This window comes from Phaenicophaeus curvirostris, chromosome 1, assembly GCF_032191515.1.
Source record: "Phaenicophaeus curvirostris isolate KB17595 chromosome 1, BPBGC_Pcur_1.0, whole genome shotgun sequence".
Taxonomy (NCBI): Eukaryota; Metazoa; Chordata; class Aves; order Cuculiformes; family Cuculidae; genus Phaenicophaeus; species Phaenicophaeus curvirostris.
In genome coordinates, this window is record NC_091392.1 from 29,705,211 (window position 1) to 29,732,645 (window position 27,435).

The window sequence follows — 27,435 nt, forward strand, 5'->3', positions numbered from 1 at the left end:
TTAGCTCTACCACAATATTGATACTATTTTCTGTCAGAAAGTATTTTTCCTGAAAATAATTAAGCTAATATTTCCTTAGGCTAATGGTTCGTGCATTCATGAGGCATATTATAAATGCCATTTCAGAAAATGACAACTAATTTTGTTTAACTTTTCCTGTGTGCTCTAGGAAATTTTGTCTTATGTTTATTTTGACTTTTCTTATATATTCCTTGAATTGCAATTTGAGGATTTGTTTTTATCACTTTTATTACTTTGTGCAGAAAATTCTATTTACTGTGTATCATTCTCTGTAATACTATATTGAATTGCATCTGTGAGAAGAACCTACCTTCTTGTTCCAAGTTTTCAGTTTTCTTCCGCCTGTTGTTTACATGTACAATTTTCTTCTTTCATATTGTCTTGAGAAACTGTGGGAGAAATTTGATGAGCAGTTAGGGGTTTCCACAAGCTAGCTGCAATTCCACACTGGGAATTTGTGTTCTTGAGAAGCAATCAAACATTGTATAGAGAGTAGGGTAAAAACTACATTTTCCCTGTTGGTTAGAAACTGGATAATGCATGTCTTTATGATTATAAGTAAGAATACTTTAAACCTGTATTTGTTAGGCAAATTGAAGTATAAATTGGGACTACTCTCCAGTGACTAGGTGGGCAACATATTCTGTACCAGTTAGTCACTCTAGACTTACTTAAGAGGGAGCAGCCCTGCACAGAAGAACAAGGGGATGCCGATTGATGAGAAGCTCAACGTGAGCCAGAAATGTGTGCTCACAGCCCAGAAGGCCAACTGTATCCTGGGCTGCATCAAAAAAAGCATTGCCGACAGGTCAAGGGAGGTGATACTTCCCTTCTATTCCACACTCGTGAGACCCCGCCTGGTGTGCTCTGACCAGTTCTGGAATCCCCAATATAAGAAGGATATGGAACTGTTGGAACAGGTCCAGAGGAGGGCCACAAAGATGATGGACAAGCTGGAGCACCTCTGCTATGAGGACAAGCTGAGAGAGTTGGGATTGTTCAGCCTGGAGAAGAGAAGGCTTCAGGAAGACGTTATAGCAGCCTTCTGGTATCTGAAGGGGGCATGCAAGAAAGCTGGGGAGGGACTGTTACAAGGGCATGCAGGGATAGGACAAGGGGGAATGGCTTTAAATTGGAAGGGGAAAGATTTAGATTAGACGTTAGGAAATTCTTCACAATGAGAGTGGTGAAGCATTGGAAATGGTTGCCCAGGCAAGTTGTGGATGCTCTATCCCTGGAAGTGTCCAAGGTCAGGTTGGGTGGGGCCTTGAGCAGCCTGGTCTTGTTTCCATGGCAGGAAGGTTGGAACTGAGTGATCTTTAAGGTCCCTTCCAACTTAAGCCCATTCTATGATATAGCAGCGTTATCAGTGAGATGTTATGTATCCTTATGGAACATGCAATATAAGTCTTTCCTATAGGTTTGGTAAAGAAGTCATAGTTTCCTGGTGCTTTTGTTGTTGCTGCTGCTAGAAGGGGATAAAAGCTATAATTTGCTCTTTGAATTGAATGCTCTTTCTCCAGGCTATTTGATTGCACCCTGGCTGTAGCCCATTAGAATGTGCCTTTGAGCATATGGTTGGCAATATGTTCTCACGGCATTATTGAAATAAGTGTTGCAATGTTAGCGCCTTGAAGCAGTGAAAGAGCAACATTTGTAAAGGATACTTGTTTAGGTAGGTGAGGAGGTAGATCACAAGCAGACACAAACAAAGGAAATAAGTGGAAAAACAAGATGGCAAATGAAATCATGTGTAAAGTAATAACCCCTGAGTGGAAAGATGTGAAATGCTTGCAGGATTTAACTTTAATATCAAAAGTGATTTGGGTGTTTCACTGGACAGTTTAATGAAACATCTGTATGTTTATGGTTGAAGAAGATGATTCAATGCGTGGTGGCTGGGATTGAAAATACACAAAATGTGAAAAATGCTGTTATATTAATTCATAATGCAGTTTCATTTAAAATACTATTTACAGTTCCTATTACTCCATTTTAGGGAGTGTTTCGGTTGCAAAAAGTAGCTGTTGATCAAAGACAGTTCACAGAAAGACATCAGGACTCGATGATCTGATGGGTCTTTTCCAACCTGGTGATTTTATGATTCTATGTTTCTGTGATCTTTTCATCAAGAACAAGGGACTATTCAATTATATTAAAATTAGGAGACTTTCTCTTTTAATACAGTATGTGAATAAACTGTGGAATTAATTGTGGTGTGACTTCGGTAAAGAAAATAATTGAACAGTGAGGCTTGACATAGATTTATATAATATACAGTTACAGTATTAATGCTTGCAACAGAACTAAAATAAATTTGAAGGTGGTATTAAACTTTTCTCTTTAGACCTTAATGTCTGAAGTTGCATAGTAGTTTGAAGGAGTTCTTGTACATACTCTGAACCATTAGTTCCTGGCCTTAATAAGAAAAAAAGATGTGAGAAGTAATTATTCAGTTTGGTGCTTCCTATAATTAAGCAGTGGAAATTCTTTTGCAGTTTTGTAATCTTTGCATTGAGGATTTTGGGGAAAAAATAACTAATACAGATATTTAGGAAGAAGTAGATAAAACTAATGCAAATCAGTAGATATCTTTAATATTTCAGTTCTATCAGTCTTATCTTTTATTTCTGTATATTCCTGTTTCATTGTTCTGTGTGCCTTTGTCTCCTTCTGTAATTAATTAGTGAGTGAAGATGGCATTCTTCCTTTTCTAGTTGATGGCAGAGACAGGAATTTATGTACCTAATAGAAAAAATAAAATAGTGGTATTGACGTAAGAATTGTCAGCAGAAGCCTTTGATCACAGGACTAGAAGCTATCTCCCTTCCTTCCTTGCTCTCACAGCCATCCTTCAAGCACGGATATCCACTGGTAGAACAGTAAATTGTCCTACCTGCAAAATAGTTTACTGTCTACATTGAGGACTACTACTATTGTAGCATTAAAAACTTCTTTTATTTTCTGACCTGACTAGATTGATAAAGGTCTTGTTTTTAACAGTGGAAGTGCTACTACCTACTGTAATGTAAGCTATAAATGGATGGTCTCTTAACAACAACACATGGAATCACCTTACTTAGTGTGGCAACGCTGAAAAACATCTTTGCAGAATAAGGTAGATACATCACCTGTGTTTGTGTGGACTGTGTTCAAGGAGAGGAAGAAGATGTGATTATTTAAATGAAATTTTATGAGTAAGCACCCACTCTGTAGAGTTTTATACCTTTACTATAAGGCTATTGAAGTTGAAATAGAGGCTAGTATGCTGGTATCTTACAGTCTTCTGTACTATGCAGGGGAGCGACTTTCTAGTTAGGAATTAGAATACTGAACGTAGTGCTGATTTGATGATAAATTACAGTGCGGACCATTTGTGCAGTTTCACGTCAGATTTATGGAAATGTATGCATATGAAAAAATTCCACCTCAAAAAGGAATGTTAAATGCATATTGAATTACTGTTATGCAACATTGCGTGTAGATGTTTTATATTTTCTTCTGCATCTTGTAGAATGGCATCTTTCTCTCCTTAGCTTTTTTTTCATGAAACTTCAGAAGAGTAATTTTCATTACTATAAAACTGCTTAGTAAAGATGTTGATTTTTTTTTTTTTTTCCTTAAAAGTAGCAAAGTACTTTGTTTTCCTCTGACAAACTAGTTGGGTAATCCTCATGATTTAAGATTAAATATGTGCTGAAGCAGGTAACTGAATCAAGACCTCAGTCACTCTTCAGATGATTTCCAACAGCCTAGAAGGTTTCAAGTATTGGTCAGTTGAATTCAGCTGTGGAAATCTGATTATTGAAGTGAAATCCAAGCATTGCTTCTTTTAAATGTAAATTTCTCAGGAGTAAGGGTGATAAGAATTTGTTGTGTTCATGCCAAACTGATCTAGCATTTTCAATTTTTTTCACCCTTACAGAGAAAAAATGGGCTCAAATCTTATGATTGAAACTGCAAGAAATTCCAGATGTCCAAAGGTAAGTACAGCTTCCAAAAGTAAATACTAAATGTGTATTCCACAGGTACTTTTAAGAGTTCTGAGTAAGGGTGCTGTTCCTAGGAGAATATTGATTAAACAGCATGAGAGTTGATATGCTCTCCAGGCCCTCTGTATGAGGTAACCCATGCTTTTAAAGGAAAAAAAATCATTAGATTCTTAAACCTCCAGCAATTTCTCCTATTTTTGTTTAATATTTTAGGTTAGGATTTGAGGTTAGGATACGTTTCAGAGATGTTAAAAGGCTTATTAGCAGAAAAATACTAGGTCAGCTTCTCGAAGTTATGCAAAGTTTGTTTTTTGATGTAAGAGAATTCTGGTATCAGAAATCCTGTTGTGTTGGCTGTGATCTCTGTTATTGTGAGTGAGAGTACAGGATTTCTCCTCGCTTTGTCTGAACTACCAGGTTCTTCTGGTCACATTTGTAAGCCCCAAGATCTCTGCTCTTCCTCTATGATATGAAGGGCACCGATTAGTTGAAGGGGTGTTATATACAGCTGCAGCTTGAAAGATGAGAAAGCATGGATATTTTATTTTTGGTGAAGGATAGTGTGTGAAGAAAGAGGAGAAATATAATAGCACGTATTTCAGAACAGTCTGTATTTAACAGGTGGTTTGATGTCACAGCACTATATTCAAAGCTTTACTGTTAAATGGAAGATATTCACATTTTTCTAAACTTAGAAACGTGCTTTACTGACTGTGTCCCGAGTCCATGTCTAAAACAAGGACGTGAAAAGGCTGGAGTGGTATGTTGCTTTCTGAGAGAGAAGCTATCCTACGTTGACTTGCACGTTATCTTTGTACCAGGGTTTTTGGCTTCCTTCCATGTTCTTCAGCAATAAAATGTGAATATAAATAGAGTTGAAACTAGCTGTTCCCAGTAATCACTTTGTAGTGCTGGAAGTGATAGCACTCTTTACAAGGCACAACAGAATCAAAGTAAAACATGCAGTTGTATGCTCTGCTGCTGTTAAATTCATGGTGAAATAGATTTTTCCAGAAGGTGCTCAGCACTTTACAGCGTAGACTGCATCATGAAGTGGTAGTACATATGGATATTACAAAACATAAATTCAAGTTTTGGTTTGATAAGTTTTCTGTTAAGTTTTCCAGTGCATTTTCTTATGGCTTCTGGTAGTGCTTAGAACCAAACCTTCCTTTTGACAAAACCAGGAAACTTTTCTTCCATCAAATGATGGAGTACAAATCATGCATGTGTTTTGTTTCTGCCTTGTCATATAGACGTTATAGTTGGGTGCATCATCAGTAAAAGGTCTTGTATATTCTGACACTCACCCATGACAATAGGTACTCTCACATTAAGTGATTGTATCCACAAGGTGTAATTTTTTGTAGTCATATATTTTGTTTAATAGAAATGGCAATTTGGCTTTTCACTTAGATTTACCTGGGTGATTTTTGTTATTGGCATTTCTGTACTCTTAGAAAAAAACTTGAAAGATTTATGTTTGTTTCTTTTGTTATTTTTTTTTTCTTTGGGGGATATTCTTCCTGCAATCCTTTACCTCACATTATTGCAATCATTTTCTTGAATTAACTGATTGGTTTAATGGAATTGTTGCGTTGCTGGTTACACGCTTCTGAGAATGAAGTACTATTCATAAAGGCAAAACATTTTAAAATTGCATAGATGACACCAGATTTTTGTTTAAATATCAATGAATAGATATTGGTAGAAACAGAGTAGCCAGTGGAAACAATTAATTTCAGGTTAGAAATAGTGTTTTGTTTAGGGAATTTGGGTTTGTGTAGTGTTTGGTGGGTCTGTTTTTTTTTTTTTTTTCTTCTTTTAAAAATGTAGATAGACATTACTAAAAGTAAATAATGAACTACATTGGATTCCAGAAATGTATTTTATTTCTAAATTGAATTTTATATTGTGAGAAGCTGCCATTATTGTATTATTATTACAATCATGTGTAATTGTCTTTGTTCCTCCTAACTCACTAGGTAGCTGCAGTAAGCACCATTGTAAACAGAGGAACACCACTGAAAGCATTTGTTTTTAGAAACTACAATCACTTTCCTGGTGTTAAGTCTCATTATATTGGAGGCTGTCAGTATAAACTGTGGCAGGCCATTAGAGCATCATCTGCGGCACCAGGTTACTTCCAGGAGTATGTTTTGGGCAACGATCTTCATCAGGTAAGTTGAAATCTTCTCCTTTAGTAAATATTTTCCAATATTATACCTGAGAAAAAAAGTTTTCTGAATTTCTGATTCAGAGCTAAGCAAATAAGTTGGTAGCAGAAAGGAAAACTAGGAGGTGCAGGGGTGAGAAAGGAATTTTTTAGCTTGTATAGCCCTTGTACAACCTTAAAGGGTAGGAGTTTTATCTTAGTCTTCTTGATGCAATGCAAACTCTTCTGCTGTTCCATTCTTCTGTGCCTAGAAGGAAACCTTATGAGTTGTAAATTGCCTTTGAGTTCCTGCTTACAAGTGGTATTTCATTGAGCATTACTTCACTAAACAGATGGTGTCACTTAAAATCTAACAATACTGTAAAGTGTGGAAAAAAAAAAGTTATGCATTTTAGTGTTCCTTTTATTAGTGCATAACTTCAGTTTATATTCTGCTTTTAATGCCTTCCACTGATGGCTTATTAAGCTCTACCCTGGTTCTGAGCTAGTAAAAAGAATAAGAGATGCCATGGCATTAAACTCAGAGGACAACTGCAAAAGAAATTTCCTTGAGAATAAAGCAATGTCTCCTATCAACAGTGTATGCAATTTTGTTGTATTACAGCTTCTGTTGGTGACCCTGAGTAGTAAAGAGCAAGACAAATTAATTTCTGCAGTAGTTTTCTAACCATTGTGTTCTTGTCCTCCAGTACCCCTTTATTTTACAGTTCTGAGTTTTAAAAGAATCCATTTTACAGTACGTATTAATTTAAAACTATTAGTGTTTATTTTTAAAAATTTTATGCATGTCTGTGGTAGAAACGTCTACAAAGACTGACTGAACCAGAGACGCCTAACAAGGACAGCGTAGGATTCTATCAGTTTAAATTTAAAGAAAGCATCTATTACATTCCCATCATATTTATTCATATGATGGCATTAGTGTTAAACTACTAGAAAGCAATAATAGCATACTTTCAGTAATAGGGCGTACCTCAATCACATACAGAATTTCTTATGGTGTTCAATAAAAAGCTGTGTAATTGTAATGTGCGTAAGTAATACTGAAGTTTAAAGACTAACAGATAAATGAGGTGTACAAGATTAAATATAGGAAAATTCATTAGAATAAGAGGTAATGGACAGAAGCATTGATACAGAGCTAGAATTTAATCTGAAAACACCCAGAATATTTCCACGTTTTGAATTAATATTTATGAGGAGATGGAATCATTATATTCAGCTATATAAAAGCTTTACATAAATCAGGAGGCTGAAGGGGAGGGGCTCCCATGGAAGACAAGATGGTGCTACTACATCAACCAAACTGAGAGTTCTTCCATTTTATTCTGTTTCTCGTCGTTAAGGGTCTTCTGCCCTCCTTTCTCCCCATCTCCCTGAGCTTCCCCCATATGGTAAATCTTGCTACCCTGAAAGCATTTTAATCAAATACTACTTTGCTTGTTTTGGAGCTAAAAAATAGAGTAATGCATCAGATATTCCAAGCCTGAGCACTGCTTGAAATCCTGAAACGTGCTTATCTTCCATCTGGCCAAGCGAAACTGGAAAGGGAGCTGCTTTAGTCTTTGGAGCTGTTCCAAGCTGTTCCTTAACTGCTTGAATGGGTCAGTGTTAAGCTATGTGAAGCACTTTTCTTCCTCCTCTCACCTTCCCACCCCCTTTCCTTGAATTGAGAGTACAGCAAAATCTGTCTTTGCTTCTGTATGAAGGATAGCTAAATAGACAACATGATTTTTAACTCCTAGACAACTATTTGTCTTAAAATCATTTCTGAATTGCCAGACTTGTTTTAAATGCAGTAAGGTGGGTATTCTTTTTGTCTATATTCACTTCTAAATCCAATTTACTGGACGAGAAAATGCATGGTTAGTGTTACTAGAGATCAAATCCATTATTCTTGGACACAGAGCTACAACGAAGCCTAGTTAATTTTTCCTTACTCCAGAGTCTTTGGACAAAGCCCTTCCATATGAACTTACCAATACTGTCACAAACTCACCAACCTTTTCTAATTGACATATGTTAATTACTAGGAAGCAAGGGCTTATGTTATAGTTCACCTTTATAAACCGTAAAGAACTAATGTGTTTCCAGTACTGAAACTGTTTATTGTAGTAGAACTAGATGCTAGATTTTTGACTTAAACTTTCTAATAATTCAAGAATCTCTCTTTTACACCGACGTAGTATTTAAATACTTCTTCTTTTAGAAAAGGTTGTCATCCTCCATGTCGTTCATGCTTTTATTTCCTCGGATTACGCTTTTCTTACTACATCTCCAGTTCCATAATTATATATTTTGTGGGGGATGTGCTGTTTTTTTATGGACGGACGGCTAGCAAGGTGTTACCTGGCAAATGCTGCATAACTGTCGTCTTATAGATTTCTGTCTTGGATTATAAATCCACCACTGCACACTGAAGCTACTTTGAATTACCTTGTTTTAACCCTGGGGTAAGAGCCTCTGTGCATGTAACAGACAGTTACCTTTATTCTTGGCAATGATACCTCAGTGGAAAATGCAAGGCAATCAAGAGTTTTATCTCTATTAAAGTAAGATGAATTGAAAAGAATACATATACATAAAGATGTTTTTAAATAAATAGAATGCTAAATGCAATCATCTCTGTTTAAAATAGTTTTGTGAATGTTTTTAAAGTATGTTAATAACTTAATCCCAAGTTATAGCTCATATCATCAGTATGAGTGGGTTTTTGTTCAGTATTTTTATTCTAGAAGTGCACTGCAATTGTCATGTTGGATTCCTTGGCCAGGATGATAGTAACAATTGTAGTTTATATGGAAATATTTGCTCTTTTCTGTCTTACCACTTTAAGCCTGTACACTGTCCTACAGGCTTTGAGCTACAGAAATAAATGAAGCATAACATTATTCAGACATTCGGACAGTACCATGATTTTTGACAAGTGCTTCAGCGCAGTACACATTAATTGTAAATAATAATATGCCAAAGGCTTCAATATTTTGTGCAGTATCAGAAAGATGGTGTCTTGCGAATTTTTTAAATGAATTGGAAACTTCCATTAATTAATCATCTTAATACCTTTTCTGAACATAAACTATGCTAGCTTCTTATTAACTTATATGTAATCTACTTATAATCTACTTCTGTAGTGTTGATATTTCTAAATAAGTCAAAGAACAGAAACAGTCAAAATGTGAAAAGATTGTAAAATGTCTGAAAATTCAGAATAGTAAATGTAATAAGATTTGTTTTCTGGCTTTGAAGTTTAGGACTCTAAAGAATTATGTGTCTAGACCAGGTTTTGCATTACCTTATCAGTCAGTTTTACATTTGCATCTGAATGAAAAGTACTTAGTTGACCTGACTCAAGAGTCTTCAAATGTGTGAAAATATTTATTTTGATAATGGCAATTTAGTGGATTTGCTTTATGGTCAACCTGCATTTTCTTCTCTTATGCTGCCTAGCTTCTGTTGAAATTGGAGTCTTCTCACAAACTGTGTGAAGTAGTTGAATAAGAGTTATGGGTAGGGTTGAGATTAATTTGTAGATTTTATGTATGACTCTAATCATATATGCTGGAATCATGCCTGAACCGAACTGTAGCTGCTCATTTTAACACTCACTTTTCCATAATCTATATATTTATATATGCATGTGTATTTGTGTACGCACATGCATCCCTTTCTCTGAGAACATTCTGGTCTGACTTCCCGTGCCAGTCACTGTGAATGTTTGAGGGGATTTTAAATTGCTATTTCTATGTAATTGCTTCGAAAATGGTTCCTAGGTGCCTGAGCACCTGTATTTATTTATGCTGCAGATAACCTGATGCCAGGCTTGTTAAATTTCTGCAAAACATAAAGCAGTTCAAAACCAAATAGCAATATTTACAATCAGGTCAATCGTGCAGTGCTATCTGGTTCCACCCTGTCAAGTAGGAAAAAACCAGCACAGCTGTTCATAGATGAGGGGAAGAGGATTAATATTCTTTGTGGTTCAAAAGAGGAACACATTAACATTCAAAGGGATTTAATCCCTGTAACATGCTTCTCCAGAAAGGGTGCAAGTCAAGAGAACCAAGTCATAATGTTACAATATAGAAGCTGTATTGCCACATGTCAGCCTTTTTTTATTTTAAAATGAAGCACAGAGGGTTCTTAACCTCTCCCCAGTCCTGTTACAAGTCACTTATTTTTTTTTTTCTACTTCCTATGAAGGCTGCTGTTTCTTATATCTATTCCTCTGCTTCTTTCTTCTTTTTATGTGGTGTGAAGAGCATGTGGGGTACTCAATAATTATGTCGCTTTAGTAGACAATACAGTAGGCTGAGGAAATTACCAATTAATTAAAAGAGCAATTTAAGATTTAACAAAATCATTATGCACACTTCATTTTCTCGGTTTTATAGTAAAAACTCTGTCCCGTAGGATTAATTAAAAGGGCAGCAGGGATTGTGTGTGTCTGTGTGGTGGTGGTGGTGATGGTAGTGAGTTTAACAAAGCCACAGATTTTTTTTTCCTCAAAATAGAATGTACTCAATTTAATACAAAGGACTTGATTGCCTTTTGTGATAGCTTCCCATGATTTCATTGCTGTATTACAATTCCATTTATTAAAATGCTATTGTTGACTTACAGTAGCGTTGAGATAATCATATTTTCTTTGAGCAGGAACGGATAGAAAGCTGGTTAAACAGGCAGCTAATCTGATAGTGGACTATTAATAATGCAGGTGTAACAGTAGTTACAACCTGAAAAATAAAATAAATATATAGCACAATAATTGGACATAACTAAGAGTTCAAGTCTCACCTTCATTAAGAAAAGATAATACACGCGTTCTTCATATTTTCTGAGCTTTTCCTTTCCTTTTATTAGGCAGTAAATCTGCAAAGCCATTTCATCTTTGTAGCTTGTTACAGGAGAGGCCTTCAAAAGTGGTTCACATAGTGGATCCTACCCTAATTGGTTTTACACGGTAGCTTTTAAAATTAGATTCAAGGGTGCTTCCCAGGCTCTAAGAAGACATAGAATATAGGTCACATTGAAGTTCTTTTCATTCTTAGGATATGCCACAGTGATCAGTATGCACCAGAGCTTATACAGACTGTGGTTTAATAGGTGTATCTTGTTCTCACAATGATAGAAACAAATATTTCTTTGTTTCTCTGCCTACTTGTTGCCATACACAGTTTCCTACAGCCTTGGAGGCAATGTCACCTACTGTTTAAGGAAGAGGAAATTTATTGTGACATGTTAGCTACATGGATATGTGTGTTTCTTTTTCTCTTACAGATTCTAGAGTTTTGGTTAGCAGCTCTTAAGGTGGACGTGCATGGTGCAATTCATTAGCCTTCGCGAAGTTGCTGTAGTTACTGCACGAGAAGTCTTCTGCAGAGCAGCCCGCTTGCAAGATTCTCTACAGGGACTTGCTAAGTGAGGTGTTATTGGAAGATTTGTTTAGTGAAATGAAATTGAGAGTATGTTTTATTTAGGCATTTAAAAATTATAGAGCATCCAAGTTATCTCCAGTGATTCAGTGATGCTTTGCTAATGTAATTTTCAGAGTGTTTATTTGAAAAAATCCAAACATTACTCTCAAATGAGCTGTATTACATTTAACTCCTTTTTTGCTTAGACTTCTGAGTCCATAGATCTTTAGCGACGCTGTTTACTAGCTTATTCTTGCTATCAAACAAATCTTGCAAAATCAGAGGAAGCTGGTATAGTGAAAAGTTAAGAACCAAGTCAATTCAGTAATTTCTGTACAATCTAGGTTGCTGCTCTGAAGTTCTGATGTTAGTGACCACATTTTCTTAGATTAAAAAGAACAACAGTTCTTGATAGCTTGTAATTTGTATTTTCCCATGTTGCGTATCTGTCTAATACTGACTTGAATGACACCGTATTTTCCTGTGCTATAGCATTGTGACCTTCATTGCAAGTAAAAGCCTAAGAATGTAATGGGACTGTTGATATACTGTTACCTCTTCCCTTAAGAAAAGCTTGTTTGTGATATAGAGTGCTCTGGTGCTTGATGTGAACAATCACTTCATGCTTTGTTGGCTACCATCCAGCCTCTAATTTGCCTTGTGTATTGTAGTTTAGGAAACTGCCCTCTTCTCGTCATGGATACAGGCCTTATTACTGCGTGATAGGAATAATTTTTACAATGTATACAAAATGTGCATAAGGTCAATTAGTTCAATACCCAGTGCATTTCCGTTAGTCAAATAGGGCACAATGTCTAAACCCTGTACAGAGCTGAGCTTCTTTTCCAATAGATAGTGATAACTTTGCAAATCTCAAATCAGTTGGCAGTCTTTTCAAAGATTCTTCACCTAGCAATGTTTATTTTACTGGTGGTATATTTACATTGCTGCTTTTAGTAGTAGATATAGTTTTTATTTTTGGCTATGTAATTTGGAATTATTTCAGCTGGCATTTCCTTAGAGGAAAAAGATAAGGAAGTACAGAAATGAAGCAGTTTCCTTCAGGTCAAATTCAGGCTTCTGTCATGGTCAACAACCACATCATACACTGTAGTTCGTAGACACGTAAAGCTGTCTTTGCTGTTGCTGCTATTGTAGAAGGTTATTTTAAGAAGACAATTCTTCATTTTTCTCCTGGCCACGAAATTTCTCATTTTCACTCTTAAGTTTAGCTAATGGATACAAATTGTCCCTCTGCCAGTGCTGTTCTCTAGTTTAATTAGCTTTTCTTCTGTAGTATTTACCCTTCTGATGTGTATATAGAAAGCACTTACATCCTTTTTTAATTTTGCTAGTCTAAATATGCCAGTCAGACTTAATCTTGCAAAATAGGCTCTGTGTTCTCTTGATCATCCTAATGATCTTTCATTGCACCTGCTGCAGTTGGAGTAATTTTTGATGAAACTGGACTATTCAGTGTTTTTTGGCATGACCTGAGACATATTGTGCAAAGTTGAATGATATACCAGGCTGAAAATTAGCATTTCTAAATTAGAAGTAAAATTCAGAGGAGTTAATGTGATCAGGCTGGCACTACCCTAGATGATGTCTTAACTGTTAATGTATTTCCTTTTTCAGAGGAACGTACAGCTTGAAGTTAGTTGTCTTTTCAACAGCTGCTTCATATATAGGTGGCTTAAATAAGTCTGTAATAGTGCTCTACCCAGATCTTTTCCATGGTTGGTCAGATTCTGTGGTGGGTTGATCTTGCCTGGATGCTAGGTGTCTACCAAAGCTGCTCTGTCATTTTCCTCCTCAGTTAAATAAGGGAGAGAAAATAAAACAAAAGGCTTATGGGTTGAGATAAGGATAGGGAGAGATTACCCAGCAATTACCATTGTGGGCAAACCAAATTTGACTTTGGTAATAACTTGAATCAGTTTTTCTGCATCAAATCAGAGTTGTACAATGAGAAATAAAAAATAAACAATAAACCTTAAAACACATTTCCCTACCCCTCCCTTCTTTCTGGGCTTAACTTTACTCCTGATTTTTTTATGCCTCCTTCCACCAGCAGCACAGGGGGATGGGGCATGGGGAGTGTGGTTAGTTCATCACAAGTTGTCTCTGCTGTTCATTCATCCTCAGGGAAAGGACTCCTCACACTCCTCCCCTGTTCCAGTGTGGGGTCCACCGTATGGGAGACAGTCCTCCATGAGCTTCTCCAATGTGAGTCCTTCCCATAGACTGCAGTTCTTCATGAACTGTTCCAGCATGGGTCCCTTCCATGGAATGCAGTCCTACAGGAGCAGACTTCTCCAGTGTGGGTCCCCCATAGTGTCACAAGTCCTGCCAGCAAACCTGCTGCAATGTGGACTGTTTCTCATATTCTCACTCCTCTCTCCAGCTCCAATTGGTGTGGTGCGCAGTAACTTTCCACTTCTTAAATCTCTTATCCCAGTGGCACTACCACTGTTGCCAATGGACTGAGCCTTGACTAGTGCTGGGTCCATCTTGGAGCCAGCTGACATTGTCTCTGTCAGACATGGGGGAATCTTTCTAGTAGCTTTTCACAGAACCCACCCCTGTAGTTCCCCTGCCACCAAAACCTTGACATGCAAACCCAAGACAGATTCCAACTTAGTTCTGAAAAGCATGGTTTTGGCTTATGAGCACTTCGATTGGCTGTATGTCATCTCCTTTAGGTTTCCTTAGACCTTAGAATCGTTCTGTATTTACAGTAAGGCCTTTGTATTTGCAAAGCCTCTAACTTTGTAGTAACAGATTTCATTAGCAGTTGCATTCTTTTGAGAAAATAATAGAAATGATTAACCCCAAACCAGCTGCTATCAGAGTTTTCTATCAGAGTAGCTCTGATAGAAAACAGTCCCTGCCAAAGAGTTCCCTGTTCAGTGTAGACTGTTGTCCCATCCAATTAGCTAGTTCTTTGTGATCTGTAGTCTCTTTCATCACTTCTAGTGGTCTGGTAGTTAAGGTGCTTTGTAAATCCAGATTTTCTTCATCTAAAAACTTCCATTTCAATTTTTATCTGCCATTGGAATATGGAATACTACTCAATATAGAGGATTTATGAAAGTACTGAACTATGGATAACTGCTAAGTCTTCTTACTCTCTCATATTTTTTTTCAAAAAGCGTATTGATTTTCCTGTTATTTTGCTATTACTTTGTAAACTGACACCTAAAAGCATAGACCAATTAGTTAGCAAAATTAATATAAGTAACATAAATAACAATCGGGGGGTTATGTAAAAATATATTGAGTATTAAGAATATTTACATTGTTAGCTTAGGAAACAATGTGAAGAATTTTGAAATTCTGAAAATCTAACATGGTCAGCTTTCACAAGTCTTACCATTTCTCTGTAACTGGGATTTCTTGCTCACTTGTGGAGGTTTATAGTATTGTCATTCTTTTGTGTAATTACTAGAGCTTTCTCAGTAGTCTGATGCATCTTGTCATAGCAAATAGGGATTTTACATCCTTACTAAGTTTAATGTTGCCAGAGAGGACAAACCTTCCAGACTTGAGCCCCCTAGTGTCACCTGAATCCAGAGCATTTTATTCAAATCTGTTGAGGGCTTTCTGGTTGGTTTTTGGTTGGTTGATTTGGGTTTGTTTGGGTTTTTTATGTGCTCTTGAACATTGCTTGTGCTCCACAAACATCCTATGGGAAACCCAAGCTCGGGCCAGTCTGGATTCAGCCGCAGGCCAGCTTTCTCTCTTAGGTTGTGTGCTATGATCTTTGCAGGTAGTGTTACAGGCAATTTATCATTTGGGAATGACAATAAAAATGCCGTTTTGATGATGTGGCCTGTTGTTCATTACAGAATTCATGTAACTAAATCTGCAGTGCACAGCTTGTGCTTTTAATGACAATATATTTTATTGCTCAATAGTTCTTTCTTTCCTGATGTTTGTTAATATTTAGCAAATCTTCCCCTGTACATTTTCTGTATCTGACATAAAAACATTAATTCAGTAATGTCTTCAGAGCAACTAGTCAATTTCTGTGAATGAATGACTTGTCTGGATAGGTTAATAATTTAAGATAATCACCTAGCAGTCTCCCTCAGCCAGCCATTCATTCCAAAGAAATGTCAAGAGTGAACATGGCTAACGTAGGGTAAAGTAATGTAAAATGTTTTATGAAATGTTTAGCTTTTAATATCAATAGTATTGATAGCTCTTGGAAGCATCTAACATATCATCTGTGCGTATGCAAACAGTGTATTATGGTGTTGCTAATTTTTAGGAAAAAATCATAAATACTGTATGGGAGAACAGTGGTACCAAAAAGGAAGCTTTTCAGTAAGCTTTTTTTTTACTTTACATAATGTGATCTCGGTGTAAAATGTTCACTTTTTGCAGCTGATGTCCAAATGTAGCTTGTATAACTTTTAAACTGTCGAAGACAGCAGTAATGGAAATGTTAATAATTGCATCATTCAGAAATATAAACACAAATGTGTTTAATTTTCATTTTCTGTACAAAAATTTTCTAAAGAATTTTTTCATTAGCCAGTTAAAGGGGAGTCCCTTTTTTAGTGCACACGTGTCACAGTTCTAGAGTGTTTGTTAATAGTGTCTGAAGGAAGGTGCTAATTTGGAGAAAGTAATGAGCAGATGTTCCTTTGAGGAATTCAAAGGAGCATCTTTGCCTCTCCTTAAGTAACAGCATCAGTTCATTCTGAAATCGTTAGAAATTTGGTGTATAGGAGGATTGCATTAATATCTGTCACCAATTAAGGCCTCTGGGAATCAGGATAGTGCAAAATACATTATAAATTGTAAGTAGCTGACCCAATAACATCCCTATTAGCATTATTATGAAGGAAGTGTGAATCTCCCTAAATACATCGCATGAAATTTTTGTATAAAGAAATAAATGAAAGTATTGTATGCTTTATAAAAAAATATATAATTCATTTAATTATTCCTTATTCATCTTTCATGCAGATAAGTGGATCAGGCCCACCACTGGAATGAAACTAAAACGTATTATTCTAATGCAGCATATATTTGAGAGCTTTGTTAGAAATATTGGCAGCGGCACCCATTGCCATCACCAAGATGGAGGAAACAGTTCTCATTCTGTACTGTTTCATGTGCATAAAACATTATATTTTTTATGGGATCAAAATAGTTTGTGCAGGGACAGAAAGATTTCCTGTGCTTGCTGAGAGCCCCTCTTCAGCAATTTCATCCTCACTAGTACTTTGACCAGACTGATTACTTGCAAGAGGAGAGTCATAGTTAGTGTACATATTTACATATATATTTAAAAGAACTGGATAACTATGTAACCTTTGTATTGAGAATAGTATGTTTGTACTGAGCACCATAGGGGCTACTTTATCGCACAGTTAAGTCTGAACATATATACTCCTTTTTCAAAAGCATGTATTAAAAATGGTAATTTGGTAGCCCAGTGATGTTTGAGCAAGCTTTAAAGCTTTATATGTGGATATGCTAACATTCTGATAATGGCAGCGTGTGTCCTGTGCAATGAGAGGACTAGGTCAGGATGTGAATCTTGGTTATCTGTATTAGATCATCAAGAACTCTTTTGTTTCTCATTCCTGACTTCTAGTCTGAGGAGATTTTTTGCTAAAATACTTAAATAAATTTATTTAGCTGATTTTACAGTGGTTATTCAAGGCGTACCCATTTTACATATAGAAACTACAGTAAATATTTTTAGAGTAGTTATTTTAATTTTTCAAAGACATAACTACTTGTAGTAGTGCAACTATTCTTCAAACTCCTCATTTGAAGCAAGAAGCCCTATCCTTAATCTGTATATTTACTATCTTTATGTTGACTTTAAACATATAATTTGAAAAATCCTTTTCAGAAGGCCTTTCAGAATCTCAGCTTGTCTTGTCCCAGCCTGTGACAGCTTTGTACTGATTCTGTCTCTACTTTTTTCACAAAGACAATGAAAGTAAACAACAGAGAAAGTCTGTAAAAGTGAACTAGAATGCAAAGCATGTCTGCATAGGCAGTGAGGTGAAATGGTTACTATGGAGCCAACAAACTCAGCTTCCAAATATCAGATCCTTCACCCAGTGCTACATTATTTTCTTCACAAAACTTAGCATCATTTAAGTGGAACACAGGATGTTACACAGAACAATTACAAGGCAACAACGTGAGTATGACAAAATTAGGAAATGCAGTGATAGCCTACACATGAACAGCATGTTCTGAACCTGTTAGAAACAACTGCCCATGGCAAAGTAGGGTTCAAACTAATTTTTTTCAACGTCTGAGTGGTGACTTAACACTCATTCACCATAATTATTTAAATGGGGCAAGATTTTTCAGAAGGTTCTGTACTACCAGGTTCCCAAGTAGTCTGGAGCATTTGCTTTTGTTGAGACTTCCCAATGTGTTTTCCTTTTGATTGTAGAATTTGCCCCCATCCATTTCATAATGTTTAACCAGTCCTTTCTTTATCCCTAGAACTGGGCAAGCAGGGTGTTTTCACTAGAGAGTTTTCATTAGAGCATATGCCTACAAAAGTTGGATTTTTTCTGCTTTAAGTAATTTTTCATCTGATAGTTAAATAATGAGTGAGCCTTCCCAGACTATTTTGCAACCATCAGAATACTTACAGAAAATATTTGCTACAGCTTTAGATTTCTGGCTGATCAACAGTAGGACCTGCAAATATGGTTACAATTGCATTAGGAATTTTTTTGAAAAATCCATATGAAAAAAAAACATTTCCTTTAGTTCACTTGGGAATTCGATGGTAAAATATTAAACGAAACAACAATTGAGCTGATTGCCTGGAAACCCTGTGGCAGAAGACTGAAAGTAATGTCCCAGTCCCCGAGTTAACTGCTTTACTATTGCTAACAAGCTTGGGTTTATATGTATTAAGCTCTATTTTGAGATTAATATATATGATTACTTGCATTATTTTTTTTTAAAATGTTTTAAAAAAACCTTCTTCCCTACTTTTACCTACATGATGACATGAAAAAGTGTTTGCAACTTTGCTAAACGCTTACTTGCATTGACATTCCTACTGTAGCACTTTGTGTTTAGTGTACTGCCAGCAAATTAAGTTGACTCAAGTGTGCAGTGGCTTTGCAAAGTTCAGAATATACAGAAGCATGTAGCAATTACCACTGCACTGACCATAGCAGCACAGAAGAATGCAGAAGGGAAGGGGTGACTCATGTATATTTGGGAAGTGGAAAAGAGAGGTTGCAGTTGATTTTTTAGATCTAGCTAGCGGAGAAGAGATGGTGAAATGTAGGGGAGACCAGGCAATCTAACAGTGGGAGAACAAAGGGAATAAGGAGTCTACTCTGCCTTTTTGCACAACACAGAGTCCTGAGTCAGAACTTGGGACAATTGCACATTTTTATGGATGCCTGTCAGCAGTTCAGTCATTTGAAGAGTTCCTGCAAGTTACCTTTTCGGTTACAGATTCCAATGTCTGAGGTGCGTATGGAAAAATGGCAGGTTTGCATTTTCCAAAAGACTTGTGATTGGAATGGCAATGTTCAGTTTCTATAAAGAATGGCTTTTAAAATGTATTTCATTTCACAGCAAAAATAACATGTGTCTGTGATTCGTATGGTGTTCCTTTAAATACAATAGAATCTTAAGAAAATTGGAGTCCAACAGGGCCTCAGGAGGTGATCTGGTCTAGCCAGGATAAACCTCAAAGTTGGGTCAGGTTGCTCAAGCCCTTGGCGAGCTGAGTTTTGAAAATATCCAAGGATGGAGACTGTACGGCTTCTCTGCTCTTGTTGTTCACTTTATGAAAGAGTCTGGCTGTGTCTTCTTCCCCTTTAGGTAGTGGAAGACTCTGGCTGGATTCCTCCTTGGCTTTCTCTTTTTCCAGATTAAGCAAACCCTGCATCTCTTTTCTAGTATGATGTGCTTCATCTGCAAAACCATCTTTGTGGTTTGTTACATATTCCAGTCTTTCAGTGCCTCATTACTAGACATTCAAAATTGTACACAATATTCCAAAATTGACTTCATAAGTACTGAATAAATGGGGATGATACATCAGTTGTCCTACTGGTTGTGCTTCTAGCCCAAGTGTGCGTTTATAATCTACCAGTTCATCGAATATACTGTCCATATTGTCTCTCTTTTTCTTTGTGCACACATACAGCACCATACCACAGCAATACATGTAATATAGACGAAAGGGGGAGGCAAAGTATTTGAAGGCATTCCAGTCTGTCAAGAAAAAACTTTTAAATTTGTTAGGAAATGAAAAGGACCATGCAAAAAGTCAGCATTAGTTTATAGAATTCAGGTTGCACTTGAGGCATTTTTACAGGATTTTTACAGTATTGTATGTGTATAAGGATCCTTTTTTGTTTACGTTATTTTGCTGATGTGAAGGCTTTAGGAGATCAGAATTGTGCTATGCTAATATGGGTCCGTGAAATTTATGCTTTTCAGTTACAAATTAAGTTCTGAAAATATATTCCATAAAATAAATAATGGGCACAAGGAATGCAACATTCTTCATGTACTTTGAAGGTTACAATCTATCCGTGCATTTTGCATATCTTGCTAACGTTGATATTTGCTGATTACTGTAATCATTCTAAAACGCATTTTTGTATAAATACAGTTTTGTTCATGGAAGGTCAAACACCTGGAATTCCCCACAATCATTTTGTAGAGTATGCAGTGCAGCTAGTCACTTGTATTCCTAATTTCTCTAATCTTTTCGGTGATTTTCATTTTCCTTGTAGCATATCACAACTAGAAACTTTGCTCTGTTTCTAAAGAAAAAAAGTGTAAGTGTAAGTTTTTTGTTTGTGCCCCAGCCATGAATGTCTTTCAGTCCATGGCTTGAATCAAAAAGTTTAACCCAAACAAATTTATTGCTTCTGGATTACTATTCTTGTCTTTTTTTCTCTTGTATGCAAATATTCTGGTAAGATCTAATTCTGCCTTCCTGGTAACTGAAACATTTTGGTTTAAGATGAGAGATAGGTGGGTCAAAGAGAAGAGCGAGTATCAAGAAAATCAAACATTTGAAATGAAATGCATCATAAAACGAATTCCTTCAGAAAACAGAGACAAGCAAGAATTCAGATGGCATCAGTGGGCATCTCTCTACCCATAGTTCAGATAAATTGGCCTTGTTTACTTTCAGATGCTTAATTGCATGAAGTTTAGTGGCAAGAAAGCTTATAGAAGCTATTCTGGAAGTGGATGCTATTGTGTGAGTCACCATGACATTGCATACTGTTAGCAATCATTCAGTCTTTTGGTTATATTGTCTTTTGGCTAATGTATTTTTATAACTATCTTTTAAAAGCTGATTGCTTGTCATAAATATTTTAATTGATAACTTATAAATTATTTTGATAGTATTATATGAGTATAGAAGAACTTCAACCGAATCAGATAGGAAACCCAAGCAAACAAAAAGAAAACCACCCCAAAAAAAACCTAGAAGGCAAATATAGCAGTTCTCTAAACCACATTGACAGGTTAAATACATAGGAATTCAGATCAAAGATCAGTGAACTTTCTTGTGATATCAGTATATGATATGTACAAAATTGCTGAGGTAGTCATCTGGAATTGTATTCCAGTGTCTCAAGGACAAGCATGAAGGGTATGTCCTCATTTCTTAAAACTACTTGTTTAAAAATTGAGATTTGGCTTTCATATTTCTGTATTGTTAGCTTAATGTATTTCTTGGGAAGGACTGCTTGTCCAATTTTATGAAGATAGAAGAATTATGTAGAATCACAAAGTTTAGTTTCTGTTTTTTAATCTTAGAACTGAACAATCTTTGTTTACAGTTTTCTTAAAACTCACATGTGAAATCACTGTGACTTATTTTAAACTTGTAAAATATTTTTCCACAAGAATTTCAGTCATTGACATAATTAGCTCTAAGGTTATTTGAGCTGCAGAATTAAGTAAAATTATTGCACTCTTTCCTTCATTGCATCTTTAACAGTCTGATTTAACTAATAACATTATTTACTCCTTCAACAATTGATCCCTGCAAGCATAAGAGCAGTATGATGAACATCTTTTTTTAACAGAGTAAGATGCCCTGAATGACAATATTGATCGAGATGCAGTCGTTATGAACCTTAGTCTGTTTGGAAGGGAAGGAAAAAATGAATTGCCTTCCTTACTGAGTCCTACTTCTAACTTTCCAAAAATGACACTGATCTGTACAAATGCTAGAAGTTGCAAGTGTCTAAAGTGAAAATTGGGAATGGGTACTTGCTGTCATTTCAGTAAACCTAAATTGGAGAACATTTAAATATGGAAATCCTTGCACAAAGCTGTTGGTTATCATTACAATATACTTTTGGTATCTGTAGGTTTGTATGCTTTACCTTCCTTTGATGTTTTATTTGTCAGTATTGCAAAACTACTGTAGTATTCCACTATTATGTACCCCCTCATTTTGTTATAGCACTAATTTTCCCATGGCGAAGCAATCATGTTTAAGTAAATTATACTAACAAATTAGTGGAAATTATTTGTTAGGCATGTTTTTGGTCTAGGATTTAAAGAAAAAAGTAAGCACCCCAAAGATAGCTATAAAGATTTCAGATTAAGATTCATGGGGAATCATATAGAGGACAAAACCATCCTTGTGTTTAGTTTTCTGTGTAGAAGCTAATTAAAGCATAAGCAAAGTATAAACACACTGAAGAAACCATTCCTTTTTAGCAATGTTTTGAGCAAAGCGGACAGTATCCAGAAGGAGTTCAAAGAGCTTTTTGTAGGTTGAATTGAAAGCTTAATTAAAAAAACCTCAGTAATCCTGCTTTTACTTATTTCTCTAGCACAGCTGTAGTTAAAATGATTTTCTGTAAAATGTTTATCAAGTCGAAAACATACATTTTCTAAGCTATTCCTGAGTAGAATTGGTTCCCTGTATTGCTCTTGTAACGTGATGGGTCAGGTATGGGATATAGGGAGTTCAGGGAGGTCTAGGATGTAGAGAGCTTTTGCAAAATGTTTTTGCAGCTGAGGATGCATCTGGAGAAGTTTGTCTTGTGTCCCAGTATGAGAGACATCAGCATACTGGAGGAAGTCCAGCACAGGGCAACAAAGATGATTAAGGCACTGTACTGTCTCTTGTATGAGGAAAGCCTGAGAGAGCAGGAACTGTTCAGCCTGGTAAAGAGAAGGCTCAGAGGGGATTTTATCCATGTGTATAAAGAAAGCATGTGATGGAAAGAAGATGACTGGCAGTACCTGCTGGCAGGGCAAAAGACAATGGTACAAATGAAAACACATGAAATTCCATCTGAACACAAGAAAATTTTTTACCGTGAGAGTGGTCAAACACCGTGATACGTTGCCCAGAGAGATTTTAGAGTCTCCATTTGTGGAGATATTCTACAGCCTGACTGGACATGCCAATGTGCTTTAGTTGACCCTGTTGAGCAGGGAGGCTGGAGCAGATGAGCTTAATAGGTCCCTTCCAACATGAGTGATTCTGTGATTTTCCAAGTCTTAAATGCAGTCTATAACATCCTATATAATGACTATGCTTATAAAGTAGCATTGGCTAAGCTTAGCTATTGCCACGTTTTTTTTTTATTTTAGAAGCTGCAGGTAGTGAGGGGATATTGTTACAGAATGTATGCTTGTAATACCAGTAATAAATGTTTCAAGATGCAGACTTTCTGACTGTGTGAAAAGTTGTTCATATGCGTATCTGTCTTACCTAAAAAAAATCTTCAGAAGGTGAAGTCATAACTTCTTCAAACATTCCAGTGAATGCTACTGTTTCAGCCTATTTCTTCGATACAATACTAACATTTGTACTTATTTTAATTTACAGGATGGAGGTCTGCTTCTAAATAACCCTTCTGCACTAGCAGTTCATGAATGCAAGTGTCTTTGGCCAAATGTTCCATTGCAGTGTCTGGTATCGCTGGGGACTGGTCGATACGAAAGTGAGGGAAAGGCAAATGTCACATACACCAGTCTGAAGGCCAAACTCACGAATGTTATCAGCAGCGCAACTGATACAGAAGGTTGGTATCTTAAGATACATTTGTACTCTGACTTTTCAAGTTTTTTTGTTTCTTAGAATTATGGTTCCAATGCAGAGAGCAATCTGCAGCCTTTTGTCTTTCCCCTTCTCCTTTCTGCCCACCCCTACTTGAAACAAGCCTCTTCATAACTCATTTATAGTTGATGCTTTAGTAAGAGTGCGGCAGGTATTCTGGAGGTGATAACATGAGTGTGTTTCTTATCCTTATTTCCATGAGTCTTCATCTTCACTGTATTGATGAAAAGCTCTCAATGTATGAGGTCTCAACTGTTGATGACATAGGTATACCAGAGGTAAAAGATATCTTAAAATTTATCAGAATGACAATGATAATCCAACAGGATTTATATGAAGTCATATATTTTTACTTGTGTGATGTAAAAACTTGTGTGATGGCCGGACTTTGCTGTTGGGCCCACAACATCCTCCAAGTATGTGCTCTTAGGCTGCAGCCATAACTACATTTTTAGCAGACAGTCTTTCTTGTGATAAGAAAAAAAAAAAAAAGTCAAGCAGACAGATTTGGGTTTCTGTTTATTTTTAAAAAGCTACAAAAATATGTTTCTATAGAAGCCATATGAATTTTATGCTTACATGGTCCCCTCCCCAGCATTACTTGGGCTATAGACAAAGCACTGTGTTGCTTAGCAACTCCCCTCAAGCCCGTCAACACGGTCTCAGTATTAATATTTATCCCTCCCCCTTAAAAAAAGCCTTATTCTGAAATTTGAAATGGGATCCGTCCTCCCTCTCCTTTGTGCAATTGAAGTAATACTGCTCACTCTTTCCAGTTAATGTGCTTCAGAATAAAGGCGTACTTGGCAATTTATTTAATTAGAAAAATTATATTTTTTTTATATTTGGTTTGGTTGTTTCCATAATCAGAAATGTTTAATAGTTATTGTAGATCATCTGTTGGCTTTCCACAGCTTTGGAAAAAGTATTGTAGTCTGTTCTTTTCTGTGTCTTTAACATGCAGTTTTCCAAGGACAAGAATGCATCTACTGATGATCATGACTCCCATTGCTGTCAGGAGCCAAGCATGCGTTTTCTAAAATTAACTGTTCCTAGGATGGGGGTGCACTGGAACTCACTAGCATTTTACATCTGCTTTGTTTTTATAAGCAGGAAATAGTGATATGTAGATGCTTTTTTTTTTTCCTCTTACAAAGGGAACTGATACTGTAAAAAGCTGGATATCAAGAAATACTCATTGGGTCTAGATCCCTTGCTGCAAGATCTCTGTCAACTGTCATTAGGAAGAAAAAGCTAGATTTTGGGCTGCCTTTTTTTTTTTTTTTTTGCACAGTCTTGGAAAGGCAGTGGGAATTGCAGGAAGGAGAGACATGCTGTTCACTTTGTCAAGGGAAGAAAAAGTTTCATTGCAGCTGAAAAATCAGACAAGAAATTTGATTGGGGAAAAGGAGAAAAGGAAAGTTTATTGTGGAGACCAAGGGAGAGGAAATGGAAAGAAGGGAGAGTAGATATGAGCAAATAGGAGGTTATATTCTGATGGAAAAAGGAAGAGTATTAAATAGAGCAAGAAAGATGAGATATGGTGAGCCAAGAACAGAAAAACAGCTAAGTAATTTTCATAGGAGGGGACCAAGCAGAGAATATTTCAGGTTAACAAGAGGCTTTTGTTGTAGCATTGCACATGATGGATTTTTCACTTGAATTTTTTTATGTAACAGTGGAAGAATGGCAAAGTGTGTAAGGAATGCAAAGAAGATGGAAATAAAAGAGAATGAAAGATGAAAGAAGTAATCAAAATGGAATTTTAAGGAAGCTAATGAATAGAAAAGACATCTAAAAGGAGTGGGGAAGTAGATTATAGAAAAATGGAAGAGAGGAACATATAAATACATAACACCCTCAGTTTATTGTACTACTTAACTGTTCTAATTTAACATGAAGATTTTAAATTAAATGAAGGTTAAATTTAACCTCGAAATCCATCACAATATATGTAAAAATAATTAATTGCAAACAAAAGAAAACTTCTGGGTTTTTATGGCTGTTTTAGCTAGGCATTCTTCTTTAATTTCAATCAGTTTCATGATACCTACTTCCATTAGTATAGAGTGTAACAAATCATGGGTGTTCTGAATGGGAGTACATCAAGTTACATTCCTGCTCTTCAGAATGCACTCTCATTTACAAGGAAATGGAATGTACATGTAATTAAAAATCTGGATAGCTGCAAAGCCTTCTTAATTGTTGTACTACTGAAATTCGTCTTAGAATAAAAGATGAAGCTTTGCCAGAGTAAACAGAGCTACAGGGTCATTTGCTAACCTCCTAATGAGAAAGGGGTTTTGATAAGGCAGTGGTGGAATAATGTTTACTCAGCAAAGCAGCACATATTTGCACTTACTATGTCACTCTAGAGCACTTGTTCAGAGAGTGCTGGACTATTTGTCTGTCTCATGTAACTATAACTGTTTCCTTCATTTTGTTTTCAATACAGAAGTTCACACCATGCTGGATGCGCTGTTACCTCCAGATACTTACTTCAGATTTAACCCTCTTATGAATGAAGACATAGCTCTGGATGAAAGCCGTAAAGAGAAACTCAATCAGCTGCAGACAGATGGAATTCGTTATTTAGAACGAAATGAAGAAAAACTGAGAAAAGCTGCAAAAATATTAACACAGGAAAAAACAACTTTACAGAGACTTCAGGACTGGATAAGATTAAAGGCTGACATGTATGAAGGCCTTCCATTTATTTCCAAATTGTGAAAATATAATGCATGAAAAATCTTAAATGTAAATCTTGTACCAGAAATCTATTCAGTACTGTTAAGAGAGAATGTTTATTAGGGGTAAATAGCATCTATGGGAAGCTGTCAGAATTCTGAAGAAAGCCATTCAGGTTGACTGGTGTGTGCACACTTACTTGATACAAGATTTTATGGTGTTAATTATTTTTTGAACTTTATGGATCTTACTGTTGCTCTACTTCAGTTTCTTAAAGTTAGTAAAACTGAAAATTATGAAAACAACTGTGCTATACGTTTTTGGGTGTATGTACCATAATTATGGTAGCAGAAAAAATTTACCAACTACTAGACCTATTCGAAATTAACTGAAAATAAAATCCTTATTCACTTCAGTGTAGGCGATGTACTTGTTAGGCTCTTATGCAGCCAGTGAATTTAACAGAAATGTTACATTCTTACAAAAACTTTGCCTGTGTTAATTGCACTTTTACATTTGAAAGATAAATTTAATTTTTTTTTCCAGTGGATTTTGTATATAACAGTATTAAGATGTTTGGATCACTATAAATATTAAATTATCAAAATTAACTGATACATTGAGGACTCACTGCTTATTATTTTTATCAGGATGACTTCAGATAGGTTCATTCATTATTTGAAAAGAATCCCAAGCCCCAAAACTTCACTTGAGCAGCTATTCCTGACATAGGATAAGGACATAAATCTTGAAGTAGTTCATGTGAGTGAGAGGCTTAATATAGAAGCCTCAGTTTTGGATGCCAAACTTCAGGTGTCTCTAATCAAGAAGGAAGTTAGCAGTTGAAATGATTAATTGCACATTTCCTTTTGTCTTCTAACTTTCATATATGCATCCTCTAAGGTAATTTTAAGAGTTGTGAAGTTAACTATTAGAGCTTACAATGATCCTACTGCTTATTCCTTTACAACTTTATGCTGATGTCCAGAGGGGTGGTGTAGTAAGCTATGATGATAGAGTACAGCAATGAAACAGCGCATTCAACAACAGGAAGGTGTACACCCCAGT

General features: G+C 36.1%; 1 protein-coding gene across 4 annotated transcripts in view; it reads left to right on the top strand.

The window, feature by feature from the left end:
- PNPLA8 (patatin like phospholipase domain containing 8) overlaps window positions 1-26,984 on the top strand; it is a 40,275-nt gene extending 13,291 nt beyond the window's left edge. For all 4 annotated transcript variants that reach the window (XM_069851412.1, XM_069851401.1, XM_069851431.1 and 1 more), the window contains exons 7-10: window positions 3,947-4,004; window positions 5,999-6,193; window positions 23,449-23,644; window positions 26,135-26,984. In XM_069851412.1, coding sequence (XP_069707513.1) covers window positions 3,947-4,004; window positions 5,999-6,193; window positions 23,449-23,644; window positions 26,135-26,409 — 724 coding nt within the window. In that variant the 3' untranslated portion in view covers window positions 26,410-26,984. The remainder of the gene's footprint in view (window positions 1-3,946; window positions 4,005-5,998; window positions 6,194-23,448; window positions 23,645-26,134) is intronic.
- The last annotated feature ends 451 nt before the right edge of the window (window positions 26,985-27,435 follow it).